Source organism: Ictalurus furcatus, chromosome 13, assembly GCF_023375685.1.
Source record: "Ictalurus furcatus strain D&B chromosome 13, Billie_1.0, whole genome shotgun sequence".
Taxonomy (NCBI): domain Eukaryota; kingdom Metazoa; phylum Chordata; class Actinopteri; order Siluriformes; family Ictaluridae; genus Ictalurus; species Ictalurus furcatus.
Window position 1 is genome coordinate 29328860 of NC_071267.1, and position 18675 is coordinate 29347534.

Consider the following 18675-nt stretch of genomic DNA (forward strand, 5'->3'; position numbering starts at 1 on the left):
CTCACTCTCTCACTCAGTCTCTCTCTCACACACACACTCTCTCGTTAAAATTTGAGAGTGGGTGAGAGGGAGCGGGACGCCATGGCCTCTGAGGCCGGAGGGGAGACGCTGTCTCTCCGCCATGGCGTCAGGTGTGTGCCAGAGAATGGGGAACAGGTGGAGGAGGTTCTGCTAGTGATGGGACAGTAGGTCGGGTGCGAGAACATCTACTCCGCCTCGCGAATGAACAAAGCTGTGGTTGTTTTCCTAAAAAATGAAAGATTCAATACGGTGATTGAAACAGGAATATGGTTAAAAGGTGTCATGCTATATGTTACCACTCTTTCTGCCCCTGCAACACGGGTCATCATTTCTAACGTGCCCCCCTTCATAAAAAATGAGCTGATCATGAAGGAGCTGGCCCGCTTCAGAAAGTTCGCCATCCCTAGGACAGCAATTCCGCTCGGCTGTAAAAACTCTGAAGTGAAACATGTCCTGTCTTTCCGTAGACAAGTTTACATGTTTATTAACAACCGTGACCAAACACTAGATGTAAATTTCAAATGCAAAGATGGCGACAGCAGCTACACCATATTTGCCACCACCGAATGTCTGAGATGTTTTAGGTCTGGGGAAATCGGGCATTAAAGGCTGAGCTGCACATGCAGAGCTGTGCAGCCAGGGAGCTCTGGGGCGACACGGTCGGGGTACAACAGCAGCACAGAGACAAACAGCAGGAGAACACCGGAGAACAGGAGCATGGGGCAGATGATAGGAGCGACCTCATCCTACTCGAGTTCTCTGTTGCTTTCGACACTGAACCATCAGATCCTGTCAACTCTCTCCGGTCTAGGCATCACCAGAACGGCTCTGCGCTGGGCAGAATCCTATCGCTCAGACAGATCCTTCAAGGTATTGTGGAGGGGAGGTATTTCGGCTGAACTTTGTGAGAAGTTTTTAAAGTTTTTTGCTGATAAAGTAATTACCATTCGTTCTTCCTTCACTTTGCATTTATCAGACCTGTCCCCAAATTCACTGGCTTTACCGGGTTCATTTGATCAATTTGAACACGTTTGTCTAAAGGAACTGTGTGATCTGGTTAACCAGATGAAAATATCATCCACGCCACTTGATGTTGTTCCCGCTGTGCTTATGAAAGCAACCTTTTCTGAAATTGGCCCCAGTATCCAAGTGTTGATAAATTCTTCTTTGGATGCAGGGGTGGTCCCAAATTGTTTTAAGCATGCTATTGTTCAACCTTTGCTTAAGAAACAGGGTTTGGATGAAGGTTGCCTTAATAATTATCGGCCTGTCTCTAAGCTACTGTTTCTGTCAAAGCTGCTAGAGAAAGTATACAATCTCAATTGCTCCTGTTTTTAAACTCAGCTATGTTATTTGAACCTTTACAATCTGGTTTCACTGCTTTTCATAGCATGGAGTCTGCTTTGTTAAAAGTGTCCAATGACATTTTACTCACAGTGGATGCTGGAAAAAATACTGTGTTGATGCTATTAGATCTTACAGCTGCCTTTGATACTGTAGACCATAACATACTTCTCTGGCGCTTAGAGCATCTGTTTGGTATCAAGGGCACTGCCCTACAATGGCTCAGCTCATATCTTGAGGACAGGTCTTTCTCGGTAGCGTTGGGTAATTTCTGCTCTTCTTCTAGTCCTATTATTAGTGGTGTTCCTCAAGGCTCCATTCTGGGCCCACTTCTTTTTAATTTATATATACGGCCGTTGGGGAATATTATTAGGGCTCACAATGTCTCTTTTCATTTATATGCTGATGATACCCAGTTGTACATTCCTTTGAAAGCTGGTGACTCCATTCAGCCATTGCTGGACTGTCTGGATGACATTAAAAAATGGTTGACAAATAATTTCCTCCGACTAAATGAAGACAAAACTGAAATAATTGTTTTTGGCCCCCTGAGATTGAGAGATGGTCTCATTAACGAGCTCCATAATCACTTTCCCTCAATTTCTTCCCAGGTTCGGAACCTTGGCTTCATTCTGGACTCAGAATTATGCTTAACCAAGCAGATAAATTCGGTCCTTAAGACTAGTTTTTATCAACTACAGATTATTTCGAAACTCAAAACATTTTTGTCTTTCCAGGATTTGGAGAAGGTTATTCATGCTTTTATTACCTCTCGCTTAGATTACTGTAATTCATTATACTTGGGTCTTCCTCAGTCATCTCTGGCTCGTCTTCAGATGGTTCAGAATGCAGCTGCAAGGCTGTTGACCAGGGCAAAGAAGTTTGATCGTGTCACCCCAATTTTAACAACGCTTCACTGGCTCCCAGTCCGTTTTAGGATTCAATTTAAGATTCTGATGTTTGTTTTTAAAACTCTTAACAATCAAGCTCCTTCCTATCTCGAGGATCTTCTTAAACCACATTCATCAAACAGATGTCTAAGATCTTCTGATAGGTTGCTTTTGCATGTCCCTCGTTCCCGGTTAAAAACAAAGGGGGATAGAGCTTTTGCTGTTGCTGCCCCCCGTCTATGGAATCAACTGCCACTGGACATCCGCCTTGCACCTTCTATTACCACTTTTAAAAATAGGCTTAAAACTTATCTCTTCTGCCAGGCTTTTTTAATTTAATTTAAAATTTTAAAATTTTTAATTGTTTAAACAAATTTTTAATCAATTTTTTCTATTGTCCATTGTCTGTTTTTATTTGGTCTAATTCTGTTTCTATGTTATTTTCCTTACTCTGTGCAGCACTTTGGTCAGCTTTGCTGTGTGAAACGTGCTATATAAATAAATTTTACTTACTTACTTACTTACTTACTTACTTACTGAAACTCAGTAACTCACAACTGGTGTTCCCCAAGGGGTCAGTTCTGGGTACACTGCTCTTTTCTATTTATACTACATCTCTGGGGCCTGTGATTAAGTTTCATGGCTTCGCATATCATTGCTATGCTGACGACACCCAGCTCTATTTGTCCTTCCAGCCTGACGATCCATCCGTCTCTACACAAATCTCTGCTTGCCTGTCAGACATCTCGGTCTGGATGAGGGAACATGACCTTAAGCTCAACTTGGCAAAATCTGAGCTCCTCGTCATCCCAGCCTGTCCCTCAATCAACCACAACCTCACTATACAGCTCGGCTCCACCACAGTCAAGCCAACCAGGACGGCCAGGAACGTTGGGGTGACTTTTGATGACAGCTTGACCTTTACTGACCACATTTCAACAACTGCACGGTGCTGTAGGTAAATTCTGTGCAACATTAAGAAAATCAGACCCTACCTCACTGAACAGGCCACACAGATACTAGTCCAGGCTCTCATTATCTCAACAGTAGACTATTACAACGCACTACTCTCGGGCCTCCCAGCAGCTCCATCAAACCCCTTCAGATGATTCAAAATGCAGCAGCACGCCTCGTCTTCAACCAGCCCAAAAGAACCCATGTCACACCCCTCTTCACCTCCCCCTTCACTGGCTTCCTGTAGCCGCCCGTATAAAATTCAAGGCCTTGATGCTCACGTACAAGACCTCCTACCTCAACTCTCTCCTGAAGGCTTACGTTCCCTCATGCAATCTGTGATCGATTAATGACCGACGCTTAGTAGTGTCTACTCAGCGTGGCTCAAGATCCCTTTCCAGAACCTTCAAACTAACTGTTCCTTAGTATTGGAATGAACTTCCAACCTCAATCCAGACCGCAGAATCTGTCACTATCCTCAAAAAACAGCTAAAGATCCACCTCTTCTGTGAGCATGTAACTAACCCCTAACATGCCAACCCCACATTATTTAAAACAACAACAACAACAACCTTACACTGGGTCTTACTCCTCTACTCTGCTCACTTTATTTCTCTAGAACTCAATTATAAATCGTTTACAATGCACTAATTGCATTGTTCTCTGCTTGATATATCGCTTTGCTTGTATTTTCTCATTTGTAAGTCACTTTGGATAAAAGCTTCTGCTAAATGAATGAATGTAAATGTAATTGTAAATGAAACAAACACAGCACCCAGTGATAACGCGGACACCCGTGCCGATGATAACACTGAAACGAACACTGAAGATAACATTAATTGCAAACCCACACATGGAGGAGGAAGAAGTCAACCCAGATCAGCCAAATACTTCTGACTTTTCAGAACAACCTGAACAACTTTACACCACAGAACAAATTAACCAGGTTTTAGTATTGACGGAACATCTCACTAACAAACTACTTCCAAGACAATGAAAAATTCATCAAATCTGCACAACACACAACAACAAATTAAAACCTGAATGTGCTCTCACCACGGAGACAGGTCAGATTGAGGAAATGGACATGGAGATGGGTAAGATTGAGGAAATGGACACGGAGACAGGTCAGACTGAGGACATGGACATCAGCTGCAAGAAAGACTTTATTATAAACAGGACTGTGGACTTTCATACAGATCTATGACTGTAATGGAGTTAGACTGAAGAGGTTTGGGGTTCCTGGGTGGAAGGTCTGATGGGGTTCTTTTTTTAAAATGTAAATATACCACACTGATGCATTAAATGTGTCTTAAAATTCAAAAGTCTATCTCTCTCTCTCTCCCTCCGTTTCAATCCCCCCCATCAGGCTATTTCATGTCATGAACTCTCAGATAAGTTCACGAGCGAACTGTCCACCCGCCTGATTAGAAGCAGCCAATCAGAAACGCAGAGACGCTGCACGTGCCCACGTGACTGTGCTGGACCAAACAGATTTCCGGTGCAGAACGGAATATTTCATATCGCCCTGCATACCGCTTTCTCCTGTTTTACAAGTATTTATTAAAGTACGATGGAGGCGTTGCAGTTTTATTTGTACATTTCCCCCAGGGCAGCGCGGCGGTGGTCTGAGTTCCCGCCTTCAAATCTTTGCTGAAATGCTGTGGATATCGATAAGACACAGTCATGCTAGCTTGCTAGTTAGCGATTAGACACATGCTAACGCTAGCGAGTCTGGCCAGTCTCTCTGATGTGAGATAAATCAGGAGCTGCTTTATCAGAGGAGGCAGTGTGTTTAAACTCTGTGATCAGCCTGCGATTCGGCAGTGTATTAGATCCAGGGTCACTATAAAAACATTAAATTATTTAAAGCTCACAGTGCTGGTTAGAGATGGTATGAATAATAATAATAGTAATGAAGTATTATAACTGGAGCAGAGCAGGTCCTGAATGATTTAAATGAGCAACATGGCTGAAGGCTGAGTTTAGAATTTTTACATGTAATGAGCTCCAGGTCTGTTATCTCTGATTCATATGAAATTACATTTATACCAAAAGTATTGAATCTCACTAGCCAATGAGATTAAAGTGCTGTTAAGCCCCGCCCACACGTGACATTTGTGCCACAATGTTATCATTTCTCTATATATTACCTAAATGCTTAAAGACGAGGGAAGCTGTTTGACCACAAATTGATGAAAAAAAGAAAGTGAATGGTTGTCAGATCAATAATTTCGTATGGGAGTTTAGTCATAAATCTTTGAAGGTTGTAAACATATATAATTTAGCAAGCAGGTGCAACATAACAGAAACTTGGAGGAAATTGTGTTCCAGATTGATCCATATTTTGCAGTGGTTTGTGGTGACAATATTTCTCATTTTCTGAAAAGCATTCATGACATGCCCAAAATGCTTCAGACCTGGAAGGTATCTCTAGATTCATTTATGCAGCTTACTACTTGATCTTTTTAAAAGAAATGATTAAATCAATTAATTAAATACATTTTATCTGTAAAAAAAAAAAAAAAAAAAGGCAAAAAGCTAATGTTTAGAAAAGGGCACACATAATTTATGAGTAATTGTAATTATATATATATATATATATATTTTTAAATACTCTAAAATGTTTATTTGCATGTACAGTACAGGATGTACAGTATCCTTTGCCATCCAACAGAAACTTTATCTAGTCATTCAGATTATATAATTAAATACAATTCTGTGGTTTATTTCTATGGATTTCCTGTTTCTCCCAAAGCTGAGGAGCTACACTATAAAAATCTTTCTAAAAATTTATTGTGATTTTTTTTTTTTTAGAATAAGATTTGACTGTAATAATACCGCATAAACACACACACACAGGCTTCTGCTTTACGAATGTAATTTAAACTTTATAAACACCGCTGTGGAAGAATTGCTTCCGTTTATTGACGACGTATTTCCGCAGGTAGGTTGTGTAGTGCGCATGCGCGTTGCTGAAGTTCGCGAACATGGCGGCGCTGGTAGGAGGTCGCTGGATTATCAGCAAAAACAGAGGGCAAATCATTTATAAATTAATTTCTGCAAGAGCAGGTCGGTGTTTCTGTGTTTGAGGTTATTATTATTTTATTACTGATAAAAATGTGATGTTTAATGACGTGTTTATAGTAAAAGCCGCTCGGCTGTAATATAACCTTATTGCTCAGCTAGATGTGGAAGATTTAATTAAGGATTTATTAACCACAATATAACCCCAACTCTAGCTAACTTCTCACTCTGTTTTCCCTTTCCAGTGGAGCTCTCTAATGTACATCATATATCAGCCTTGCTTTATCAAGTTTAAAGTGTTTAAAATTTAATGACCTTAAAACACGAGCAAGAAAACAACAGCATTTATAAAGTGGTGAAAAGATCTGGATTGTTTAGGAGATTAATTATGAAGAGTCGAGAACCCTGTGAGGGAAATGATCAATACTGAACCTTTCCATACTGCAGAAATGTGTTTATTTAATGCAAAATATATAAAACTCTACATGTATCTTTATTTTGCTGGTTGTTACAGTATAGTTTTCTATAGGTGGATGTACAGTTAAATGTATTTAGACATTTTTGAATATAATAAAATATGTACAATATGCATACATTTATTTTCTACTCTATGCAATTATGTTTAAATGCTGCTTATTTATTAAAATTATTTAAAGAAATTTAAATAAGCATGATTAATGCTTAGGTCTGTAGTGTCTTTTTCTCTGTGTGTGTATGTAGCCTCTGGTGTCCCGCAGGATGTGCTCCCCGGACCGTATCCTCGCACTGCAGAAGAACGAGCCGCTGCAGCAAAGAAATACAACTTGAGACTGGAGGACTACCAACCTCACCCTGATGATGGACATGGGTTGGTCACACACACAGACGCACATCACGTACAGCACGTACAGCCATGGGGAACAGATAGTAGACTCTCCTTCAAGTCTATGTTTTTATTTATCAGGCTATAAATAATAATTGTGTGTTCCTCACCAATGTTTATAAACAAATAAATAAGTTTTGGTGACAACAAACAACACAACAGACTTCAATATCTAGTCATTTTTCCCACAAAAATTAAACCAGCATTCAGAAACCAGGTGGGAAAAATAAATATGTCCTTCCTACTTCAGCAATCATTAAGAGAGTAATTAGCAGCCAGTTTTACTAATGAAATGCACAAGCTTGATGTTTTGGAGCACTCAGGTGTGTGTCTACATCATGTGAAGAAGAAAGGACATCAGCCATGACCTCAGAGAAGAAACTGTTGCTGCTCATCAGTCTGGGAAGGGTTATAAGGCCATCTCCAAACCATTTGAAATTCATCATTCTACAGTGAGAAGGATTGTTTACAAACGGAGAGCCTTCAAGATAGTTGGTAATCTTCTCAGGAGTGAGTGTCCCAGCTAATTCAGTCCAAGGTCAGAACATCTAATGTCAAAGATATATATCATGTGACCTACAGGCCTTTGTAAGCACATTAAATAGTGAGAAGCATAATCAAAGTCACCTCTCACCCCATCTGTTTTCTCCTCTACCATCTGGGAAATGCTACAGGAATCATAGACTCAGGAACAAGAGCTTCACAAAATGGAAAGTGGCTATAAGAAAATAGCACAAGCATTGAAAATGCCCATTTCCACCATCAGGACAATAATTAAGACATTCCAGTCAACTGGAAATGTTATGAATCAACCTGTAATTGGACGTGTATATCAACAGACATTAAATGAAAACCTGACTGCCTCTGCCAGAAAGCTTCAAATGGGCCATGGTTGGAATGAGGTGGAAGGGGGTTGTGTGTGTGATATTGCTATTTGCACTTCTGGTCAGATGCTGACTGCATTTCACTGGCTCTGCACAGTGACAATAAAGTTGCATCTAATCTAAATGTTTATGTTCACGACAGCACAATCAGGAAAAAGACAGAACAGCTTTCATGGAAGGGTGATTAGGGGGAAAAACCTTCTCTCCAAAAAGAATATTGAGCACAACTCAGGTTTGCAAAATTGAATTTGATCAAAGCACAAATGTTCAGGAACAAAATCCTGTGGACTGATGAGACCAAGATGGAGATGTTTGCTCATCATGCACAGAAAACCAAACACACTGTAACACACACACACCTCACACCAACTGTGAAGCGTGGTGGTGGAGGGGTGATGATTTGAGCTTGTTTTGCAGCACAGGACCTGTGGAACCTGCAGTCATTGAGACAACGATGATGTCCACTTTATACCAGCATATTCTTGAGACAAATGTGAGCTAGCTTCAGCAGGACAGGACAATGATCCCAAGCACACCAGCAACTCAACATCTGAATGGCCAAATAAGAAATAAATTAAGGTGTGGAATGACCATCTCAAAGTCCAGACCTCAACCCCACTGAGATGCTGTGGTGGGATCTTAAGAGAGCGGTGTATAAACAAATGCCCTCGAACGTCAATGAAGTGAAGCAATGTTGTAAAGAAGAGTGGGTCAGCTTTCAATAAAAACATAGAATTGTACTTTCTTTTCCTCATGACTGTATGCTACACAAAATGAAAGACTGTGTAAAAGACACAAATGCTCAGGAAAATAGCAACTGTTCTAAATTGTGATAAAACGGAAACACTGATGTTGGTACTCCATGTACTGAGGTGCGGTTACTGAATGGCATGTTGAAGCAGTATAACCAGAGCTTTTTAACCCTAGCATTCCCACTGCCACTAGAACATAGTTTAGGTAGTGAACTGCATGAGAAGGCTGTGAATACGAACCTTCTATTAATGGTATATTCTGGATTAAATGAACTAGTAAAAAACTAGCTACGTTTCACTGCTACACTTTGCTTGCTAGCTAGTTCATTTAAATAAGCTAGTTAGCTAGTTTTGGCAGCAATCATCTGCAGGGTGCAATGAAAATTGTCACTTGATAATGTTTATAATGTACACTAAATGTTCTCATTTATCTGGAAGAAAACAGCTGCTATAGTCAGGGTATGCAGCAGGCGCTCATCTCATGAATACTGCTGGATTTTCTGATTGTGTATTTTTTTTAAAATTGCCATACAGGTCCGTAGATTCCACACTGAGACGGTGTCGCTCCATGTTTGTCATTTACAGGCAGTGGATTTTGAGTAGTCGGATTAAATAAAAATGCTACAGATGTACATGCCGCTCTTTAACATCTTAAAATGTTCACCTGCATCCTTGCAAATAGCACAAAGCCATTTCCTTCTCACAAGCACATTGGTGTGAAATGAGAGAAAGCTCAAGTATGGATGTTTGGATGAATTATTGATGCATTTATGGACGCTGCAGTGATTGTGCATATTTTTCTGCCATTCTTCATACAGTGCTGTGAAATAGTATTTGCTCCATAATAATTTCTTCTGTTTTGTGTATATCTCATAGTATCTATTTTCCAGAAATTAAAACTAAATCTAATTATTATCATCTCCAAATGGAAAAACTCAGCACAGTAGTGAACCTTCCCAGAAGTGGATGAGCTTCCAAAATTCCTCCAAGAGTACAGCAACCATAACAACAACCCTAACCCTAGGACTCATCCAGGAAGTCACAAAAGATCGAAGGGCAACAGCAAAGGAACTACAGGCCTCTCCTACATCAATAAATATCACTGTTGACTCCACTATCAGAAAGACACTGGGCAAAAATGGCTCCATGGAAGAGTGGTGAGGTGAAGACCACTGCTAACCCAGAAGAACATTAAGGCTCATCTGAATTTCACCAAAACACACCTTGATGATCCTCAAACCTTTTGGGAGAATGTTCTGTGGACTGATGAGTGGAAAGTGGAACTGTTTGGAAGACGGGTCCCGTTACATCTGTCGTCAACCAAACACATAATTCCACAAATAGAACATCATACCTACGGTCAAGCATTGTGGAGGAAGTGTGATGGTGTGGAGATGCTTTACTGCTTCAGGACCTGGGCAACTTGCAGTAAATGAGGGAAACATGAATTCTGCTCTCTACCAGAAAATCCTAAAGGAGAATGTCTGGTGTTCAGTCCGTAATTTGAAACTCGAGCAACTGGATTATGCAACAAGACAAAAATCCAAAGCGTTGGCATAAATCCTAGTCCTAGAAGTACGTGAAACACCGATCTCCAGTTATCGGAAGAGTTTGGTTGGAGTTATTGCTGCTAAAGGTGGCAAAACCAGATTTTAAGTTTAAGGGGGAAATTAGTTTTTCACATGGGTGATGGATGTTGGATAACTTTTTTTTTTTTTTTTTGCTTCAGTAATAATAAGTAAAAACTGTACTGTTTACTCAGGTTGCCTTTGTTTTGTGTTGTATTTCATTTGAAGATCTAAAATATATTTGGTATGAGAGCTACACAAAAACAGAAGAAATCAGCATGGGGCATCAGGATGACGTTATACATACGGAAGTGATCGATATCTGGTGGTGGTGGAAAGTGCATGCAGGGGGATTTTCTGCTGTAAAGCGTTGCTAGAGTGGTTTTGATGTCTAAATGACATGAAATTCTCGCTTAACCCAATTTGAGTATAACCCATTCTTATTTATACTGTGGCTCATCAGTGCCACCTTGCTGTAGTGTAGTTTGTAGTGTAAAGTCCCAGCAGTTTTTCTGTAGTTCAGCTCTGTGGTTTCCTCAATAAAGAAAATTTTTTAAATACAGCTCATGGAGCCGTCAGTGTAAGACTGCTTTATTTTATTGCTTGTTGTTGCTGTAGCTATGGCGATTACCCAGTTCTGCCGGACCGCTCCCAGCATGAGCGAGACCCCTGGTACCAGTGGGACCATCCAGACCTGCGGAGGAACTGGGGAGAGCCGGTACACACACACACACTTCATCTGGATCTAATCAAGTCAGAACAAAACTGGAACTAATCATATTAAATTGAATTTAATCAAACTGAACTGCACCTAGTCAGACCTAATTGGACTGAATCAGATATAATAACCCCAAAATGAATCGCACATAAAGAAACCAAACTGAACCAAATCAGACCTAATCTAACTGACCTGCATCAGACCTAATCAGATCAAACTGAACTGAAACAAATCACATTAACTTTCAACACGTATCATGTGCTTGGGAGGTTCAGGCATTTTACTACTCATCAAAAGTTCATGAGTTCAAATTCCAGTACCACCAATCTGCCATGGCCGGGCCCCTGAGGAAGGCCCTTAACCCTCAAACCCTCAGACCAGACCTAATTAAACTAAACTAAGTCTAATCTAATCTTCAGCACAGGTGTGTGATTACTGGTGGCCTCAGTGTTTCTGTGGGTTAAGCCTCTCTCTCTCTGTGTGTGTGTGTTTTTGTGTGTGTAGATCCACTATGACTTTGACATGTACATCAGGAACAGAGTGGACACGTCCCCCAGCCCCGTCGACTGGTCCACCATGTGCAAGCGCTTCTTCGGCTTCTTCACTTTCATGATGGTGATGTTTGGCCTGGGGGAGGTGTTCCCTGCCTACCAGCCTGTCGTAAGTCTCTCTCTCTCTCTCTCTCTCTCCCTCTCTCTCTCTCACACACACATTACAGTACTTGGGGAGGTACTCCCCACCTAACAATCTTTAGTGATTTACACACACTCTTTAACAGTTAGTTTATGTTCACTCAGCAAAGTAGTAATACAGGACGTGTAATAAAGGAACAGAATACAGAAAAATACATAATCCCGCAGGTTCATATGGACTGTATGGGGATTATGGACTGGATTATGGAGGATATAAGTATCAGAGCCAGTGACACTGAACAGTATTCTGCTGTTCGATTATCTCTCTTTATGCACCTGCACCAGCTGTAAACCTGACATCTAATCTCTTCTGGACATGTCCTAGGCTGCTGAAGTCTACACTTGGAGTTAAACTTTAAGATGTGTGTGTGTGTGTATGTATGTAAGTGTGTATATATGTGTATATGTGTATATGTGTATATATGTGTGTGTGTGTGTGTGTGTGTGTGTGTATGTGTGTGTATATATATATATATATATATATATATATATATATATATATATATATATATATATATATTATAAAATATATATATATATATTATAAAATATATATTACATACACATACAGTGCATCCGGAAAGTATTCACAGCGCTTCACTTTTTCCACATTTTGTTATGTTACAGCCTTATTCCAAAATGGATTAAATTCATTGTTTTCCTCAAAATTCTACAAACAATACCCCATAATGACAATGTTTGTTTGAAATCTTTGCAAATTTATTAACAATAAAAAACAAAAAAAGCACATGTACATAAGTATTCACAGCCTCTACCATGACACTCAAAACTGGGGTCAGGTGCATCCTGTTTCCACTGATCATCCTTGAGATGTTTCTACAACTTGATTGTAGTCCACCTGTGGTAAATTCAGTTGATTGGACATGATTTGGAAAGGCACACACCTGTCTATATAAGGTCCCACAGTTAACACTGCATGTCAAACCAAGCCATGAAGTCCAAGGAATTGTCTGTAGACCTCCGAGACAGGATTGTATCGAGGCACAGATCTGGGGAAGAGTACAGAAACATTTCTGCAGCAATGAAGGTCCCAATGAGCACAATGGCCTCCATCATACGTAAATGGAAGAAGTTTGGAACCACCAGGACTCTTCCTAGAGCTGGCTGCCCGGCCAAACTGAGCAATCAGGGGAGAAGAAGGGCCTTCGTCAGGGAGGTGAGCAAAAACCCGATGGTCACTCTGACAGAGCTCCAGCGTGTCTCTGTGGAGAGGAGAACCTTCCAGAAGAACAACCATCTCTGCAGCACTCCACCAATCAGGCCTGAATGGTAGAGTGGCCAGATGGAAGCCACTCCTCAGTAAAAGGCACATGACAGCCCGTCTGGAGTTTGCCAAAAGGCACCTGAAGGACTCTCAGACCATGAGAAACAAAGATTGAAGTCTTTGGCCTGAATGGCAAGCATCATGTCTGGAGGAAACCAGGCACCACTCATCACCTGGCCAATACCATCCCTACAGTGAAGCATGGTGGTGGCAGAAGCAACATGCTGTGGGGATGTTTTTCAGCCACAGGAACTGGGAGACTAGTCAGGATCGAGGGAAAGATGAATGCAGCAATGTACAGAGACATCCTTGATGAAAACCTGCTCCAGAGCGCTCTGGACCTCAGACTGAGGCGAAGGTTCATCTTCCAACAGGACAACGACCCTAAGCACACAGCCAAGATAACAAAGGGGTGGCTACAGGACAACTCTGTGAATGTCCTTGAGTGGCCCAGCCAGAGCCCAGACTTGAACCCGATTGAACATCTCTGGAGAGTTCTGAAAATGGCTGTGCACTGACGCTCCCCATCCAACCCGATTGAGCTTGAGAGGTCCTGCAAAGAAGAATTGGAGAAACTGCCCAAAAATAGGTGTGCCAAGCTTGTAGCATCATACTCAAAAAGACTTGAAGCACCTTTGGCACCAATTACAGCTTCAACAAAGTATTGAGCAAAGGGTGTGAATACTTATGTACATGTGCTTTTTTTGTTATTTATTTTTAATAAATTTGCAAAGATTTCAAACAAACTTCTTTCAAGAAGTCATTATGGGGTATTGTTTGTAGAATTTTGAGGAAAATAATGATTTTAATCCATTGTGGAGTAAGGCTGTAACATAACAAAATGTGGAAAAAGTGAAGCACTGTGAATACTTTCCGGATGCACTGTATGTAATATTTTATATATATATATATATATATAACACCTAACAATTAACATAATCTTACACACGGACCTAATAGTCAGTATAATAGTACATAGCAAATATAACCTCAATATACCCAACATAACTACACACAACTAACAATCAACAGCATGATTGGGAATCATTAAATTTCTGGATCATTGTTTGCGGGGGGTGTATGTATGTAAGTAAGATTATTCTGGTGTGTAAAATATTTTTTTGTTACGTGTGTGTATGAATATGTTGATTGTGTGTGTAAATAATTGTTTGTTAGGGGTGTGAGTGTTTTTGGTGTGTGTGTTTGTGTGATTATATTGCATGTTTGGGGTGTGTGAGAGAGGGAGAGAGTGATTGATTGATTGATTGATAGAGAGTTTTGTATGTTGGTGTGTATTGGATGAAATTGTGGTGGTTTTTGTGTGCAGGCCCCAAAGCAGTATCCCTACAACAACCTGCATCTGGAACATGGTGGAGATCCAGAGAAGCAGTCAGAACCTATTAAACATTATGAGATTTAAGACATTATCCTCTGTGTGTTACTTCTGTGTGTGTGTGTGTGTGTGTGTGTGTGTGTGTGTGTGTGTGTGTGTGTGTGTGTAATAAAGTTAAAGCTGAAATGTTCCAGGTTTCCTTTATTGTCTGGCTTTCTTTAATGTGAACTTGATTATCTTCAATCCGGAAGCTTTTTAACTGAAGCACCGTGCTGTAGCGCATGGGACTGGTGCCGATCTTCAGGTGGATGGGCGTGACTGACTATTACAGGGAAAAATGACCACTTTTTATATTGACCTGGTGCACCATTCAGCTAGAATTGTTTGTGACTATTTTGGTGTTTCATCTGCTGTTTCAAGTCATAAATAATTATACCCTAATTATATGAAATGGAGGCTCCCAATTGTTTGATGCCATTTATACCAATGGTTTCATCTGCCAATGTGGTAAAATAGTTTGAATTATCCCTGATTTCAGTCTCTCAACATGCTGTATGTTTATTCTGAAGGTATGTTGCTATTTCAGAAGCCTTTTTAAGAGCTCACACATTGAGGATTAGGGTATACAGTTTAAAGCACAAGTGTTGTTCAAATGAACCTTCTGCAAATTGCTTAGTTCCTATTGGCTCTTAATTTAAAATAAAATAAGGCAGTTTTCTGATTGGCCAACACTTATGCTTGAATTTTTCTGCTGAATAAAAAGCCACAGCAATAATGCCTTGTAATATTCTGCTCATTGTCCTTTATAATATATAACACAAAGCGCAACTAATTTCATTCCTTTCACTTTTCAGTGCACTTATTTATCTCAAGTAAATACATTTGCTGTGAACAATCAAGTGTGAAGTGCATTAAACACTTTTATTTGGCATAAATAGTCAAATAAAGAAATAAAAGTATTGCTATCAATTTTTTTTCTTATCTGCTCCTTTAGAAGTCCTTACCCATTAAGTGGTTGCGTTAGTTTGACACCTCCACATGCTGTATCCCCCCCCATTATATATGTATGTGTATATATATATATATATATATATATATATATATATATATATATATATATATATATCCTAGATTAACCTTTTGCAGATGATGGAGCAGTGTAGAAGTGTGTTTGTCAAACTGTTTAACAGGATTTAATGGTTAATATATCAGATTGTATTTTGTATTGAGTAAAAGGAAAATCAATAAAACAGCGGAAAAAATACCCACCATATTTGGAGTAATTTCAGCCATAGCTCCACCTCTGTGTCTTGATTGCAGCCACTTCAGGTGAATTACTATTACTGTTTATCTCTCTCTTTCTCTCTCTCTCTCTCTTTCCCTCCCTCTCTCAAGAGAGTGCTTACAGACCTTAAGCTGTTGGACTTGGCTAATTGAAAGGAAACATGGCCCCAACAAGAGAATTTTCAATTGAATGGAAATTATAAAACTCCTTGAAGAAAGAAATCCGACATGTAGTGTGGTAAAAGATATCGGTTGTTTCCAGTCAGCTGTGTCTAAAATTTGGTACAAGTATAAACAAAATGGGAAGGTTATAAAAGGAAAACATTAAAGTGTAAGGATAGAAAACTCTAAGCCATATGCACAAAAAACAAATGAAAAACAAATGGATGGAAACAGGAGTCAATGTTGTTACGAACCCGGTCTAGGTCGGGCCGCAACATACCAAAAAAAGAGAAAAGGGTTGGCAAGACCAAGATTGCGTTTGTTTAGTTTATTCTCCAAACGGAGCACCTTTATATACACAGTGGTTTAAATCTTCAGAAGCCGGCCAGGCCAAAATAATAAACAAAAGTTCCCTCTAACTTTACCAAAGAAAACTAACTAACCTACAAGAAAAGAAAACAAAAATACACCGTCTTCCCTCACTCCCTAGCTAACCCAAAAACAAGAGAAAAGAATAATCAACACAAATGGCACCGACTTCCTACAAACCACTCTTAACAGTGCACTATTTACAAAGGTGACTATTACTGTCTTAAGTAACAAAAGTAATATATACACAAGGGTATCACATGAATCGTAACGGGGCAGATCATAAACAAAGTCAAAACAGGCATTAGGTCATACACAGGCAAAAAGCATTTCTCTCTACACAAAACGTAATGGCAATGATCTGCCCTGGGATGGAGACTGACGAGACTTAAGTACACTTCTGGAAGCGAGCAGGCAACCAATCCTGTCGCACAAGGCCGAAGCAGGCGTGGACAAGACATGATCGTCCAGTAGCAAGCTGGAACATGACACATGCAGTGGGCGGAGCCTAGAGATGGGGGAGGAGACAAAAGAAAACCCAGCCCACCACCGACATAAACACACAAAAGGCACATAGAGCAAACAGAAATACATTGGATAACGTAACAATGTTTGTGACAGAACTGTAAATTGTCTGAATGAAATAGGAGTTGCGTATAGAAAAGCCAAAAGGAAACCAGCAGTAACACCTAAACACCTCACCCGCTATTCAAGAAAGTTGGAACCAACTTGATGGAGAATATTGTTTTTCATTGGTGAAGTCCACGCCTCAGAGAATTCAGGCCATTAATTGAAACAATTTAATTGAATTTAATTTCTTTGAGGTATGTTTCATGAAGCCAGAATGTTCAGCTTTTAAACAAAAATTGTTTTGTCATATCTGTGATTTGTTTATTTGCTACGAAGTAAAAAAGTTGGGTGAACATCCAAGTGTGATGATTATATCATTTTTGCCAGGAGTTGCAAATTGGCCACATACACAATATACTGAATGAGGTTTAAAATTCTCAGACTGCACAATACACTACTCGTATTACACATACAGGAATATTTACACATACTGACATGCTCATGCTACTGTCTGTTCTGTACATATTACTCTCAGATTGCAGACACAGAAATGTATATATTCATCTTTCCATATCTTTCTACACATTATGTTCTTTTTACCTTGTACCCTATTTGAAAACTTACCCCATGTACTTGTATACCTGCCCTGTTTCCTTCAAATTCCTTCTAAGAAAAATCGGCTTCACCAATACATTTTTTTCTGATTCTGCCTTTAAAATAGCTTTTAAATGGCTTTGGCGCCACCTACTGTTCACTCAGTAATATGCAGCCTTGTTTAAATAGAGCAGAGTTTCTCAAACTTTCGTAGCTCCTACCCCCCTAAATGCCCCCCCCCCCCCCACACACACACATTGGAGGAAAACATATGTAATGATTTTCTATTCTATATAAAATCTATCTATATATAACCTGATCTATAATCTGTTTTTGATAGATATTTCGCGGAAGGGATGTACAACCACCTTGTGGGGGAATTATTCAACACTTAACTAAGGAGGACTGAGTGAGCAACAGGATCCTAGTCCCCCTACCCAATGCTTTTAGTCTGTGTACAACTTGTGGTTGTATGTTGGTACTTATTGTGTTGCAACGTAGTGATGCTCAAGATGAGGTGAGGTGGGCTTCAGGATTTGTTCTGTAGCACAGCAGCCACCTGAAGTGTGTGTATAGATAACAAGGTAAGTATAGTTAACTACAGGCACCCACCCTCCCCGGCTCTAACAGGATAGAGAGACGCCCCCACTCCTTAGTAAGTGACAGAATTAGCATTGACAGTTTTCAGTTTAACTAACAAATGTGTTTATTCACTATGGGTGAGTGTGTAACAAAGTAATATTGAATAAACAAGAATAATTAAAATAAACTTTGACTATTTAAATTTAACTAAACAAACAAAACAACAATTGATCAGGATTCCTCTTTGACCACGCTGAAGTAATTCAGGAGAGTCAGTTCAGCTCAAAATAGAAACAAAAGGTCACCTCCAAATCCAACAGGATGCTATTCAGTCCAATCACGTGTCAGAATGTTCATGAACACATAGGAAGAGTATATGAATCCTTTTTAGGAAAAGTCGCTGGTCATGGTTCCATGAATAAAAGTTTTTCCAACTCAACCGTTTGGTCTTTATCCCTTAGGAGAAAACACTATGACTTGCTTACCAGTGTTCAGTTGAAAATGGGAAGCATAATGTACATCACCACTCTTATATCTTGGATGAGGCGCTGAATGATGTCCAGCGGATGGCAGGGTAATGTCTCTCCACCCAATGACCCCCAGCGATTGTGCCCACGCTCAAGGCTGCAGCCCGATCCAGCAACAAAAAAGGGGGGAGCAGAAAAGGTTAGATTAAATAACAGAAAGGCATTAGAGGAAGACGCAAGTAAATGTTCAAACTTACAGACTTGTTTGCGACAGGTTCTCTCTTCAGTCTCCTCTTCAGAAGGTGAAATGCTGATCA

General features: G+C 40.0%; 1 protein-coding gene across 1 annotated transcript; it reads left to right on the top strand.

Moving 5' to 3' along the window:
- Positions 1-6141: 6141 nt before the first annotated feature.
- On the top strand, positions 6142-14487 carry ndufb8 (NADH:ubiquinone oxidoreductase subunit B8). Its single transcript, XM_053640450.1, has 5 exons — positions 6142-6281; positions 6957-7083; positions 10921-11020; positions 11525-11680; positions 14325-14487. Exons 1-5 carry the CDS (start codon positions 6200-6202, stop codon positions 14415-14417), a joined length of 558 nt encoding a protein of 185 aa, XP_053496425.1. The 5' UTR covers positions 6142-6199; the 3' UTR covers positions 14418-14487.
- The last annotated feature ends 4188 nt before the right edge of the window (positions 14488-18675 follow it).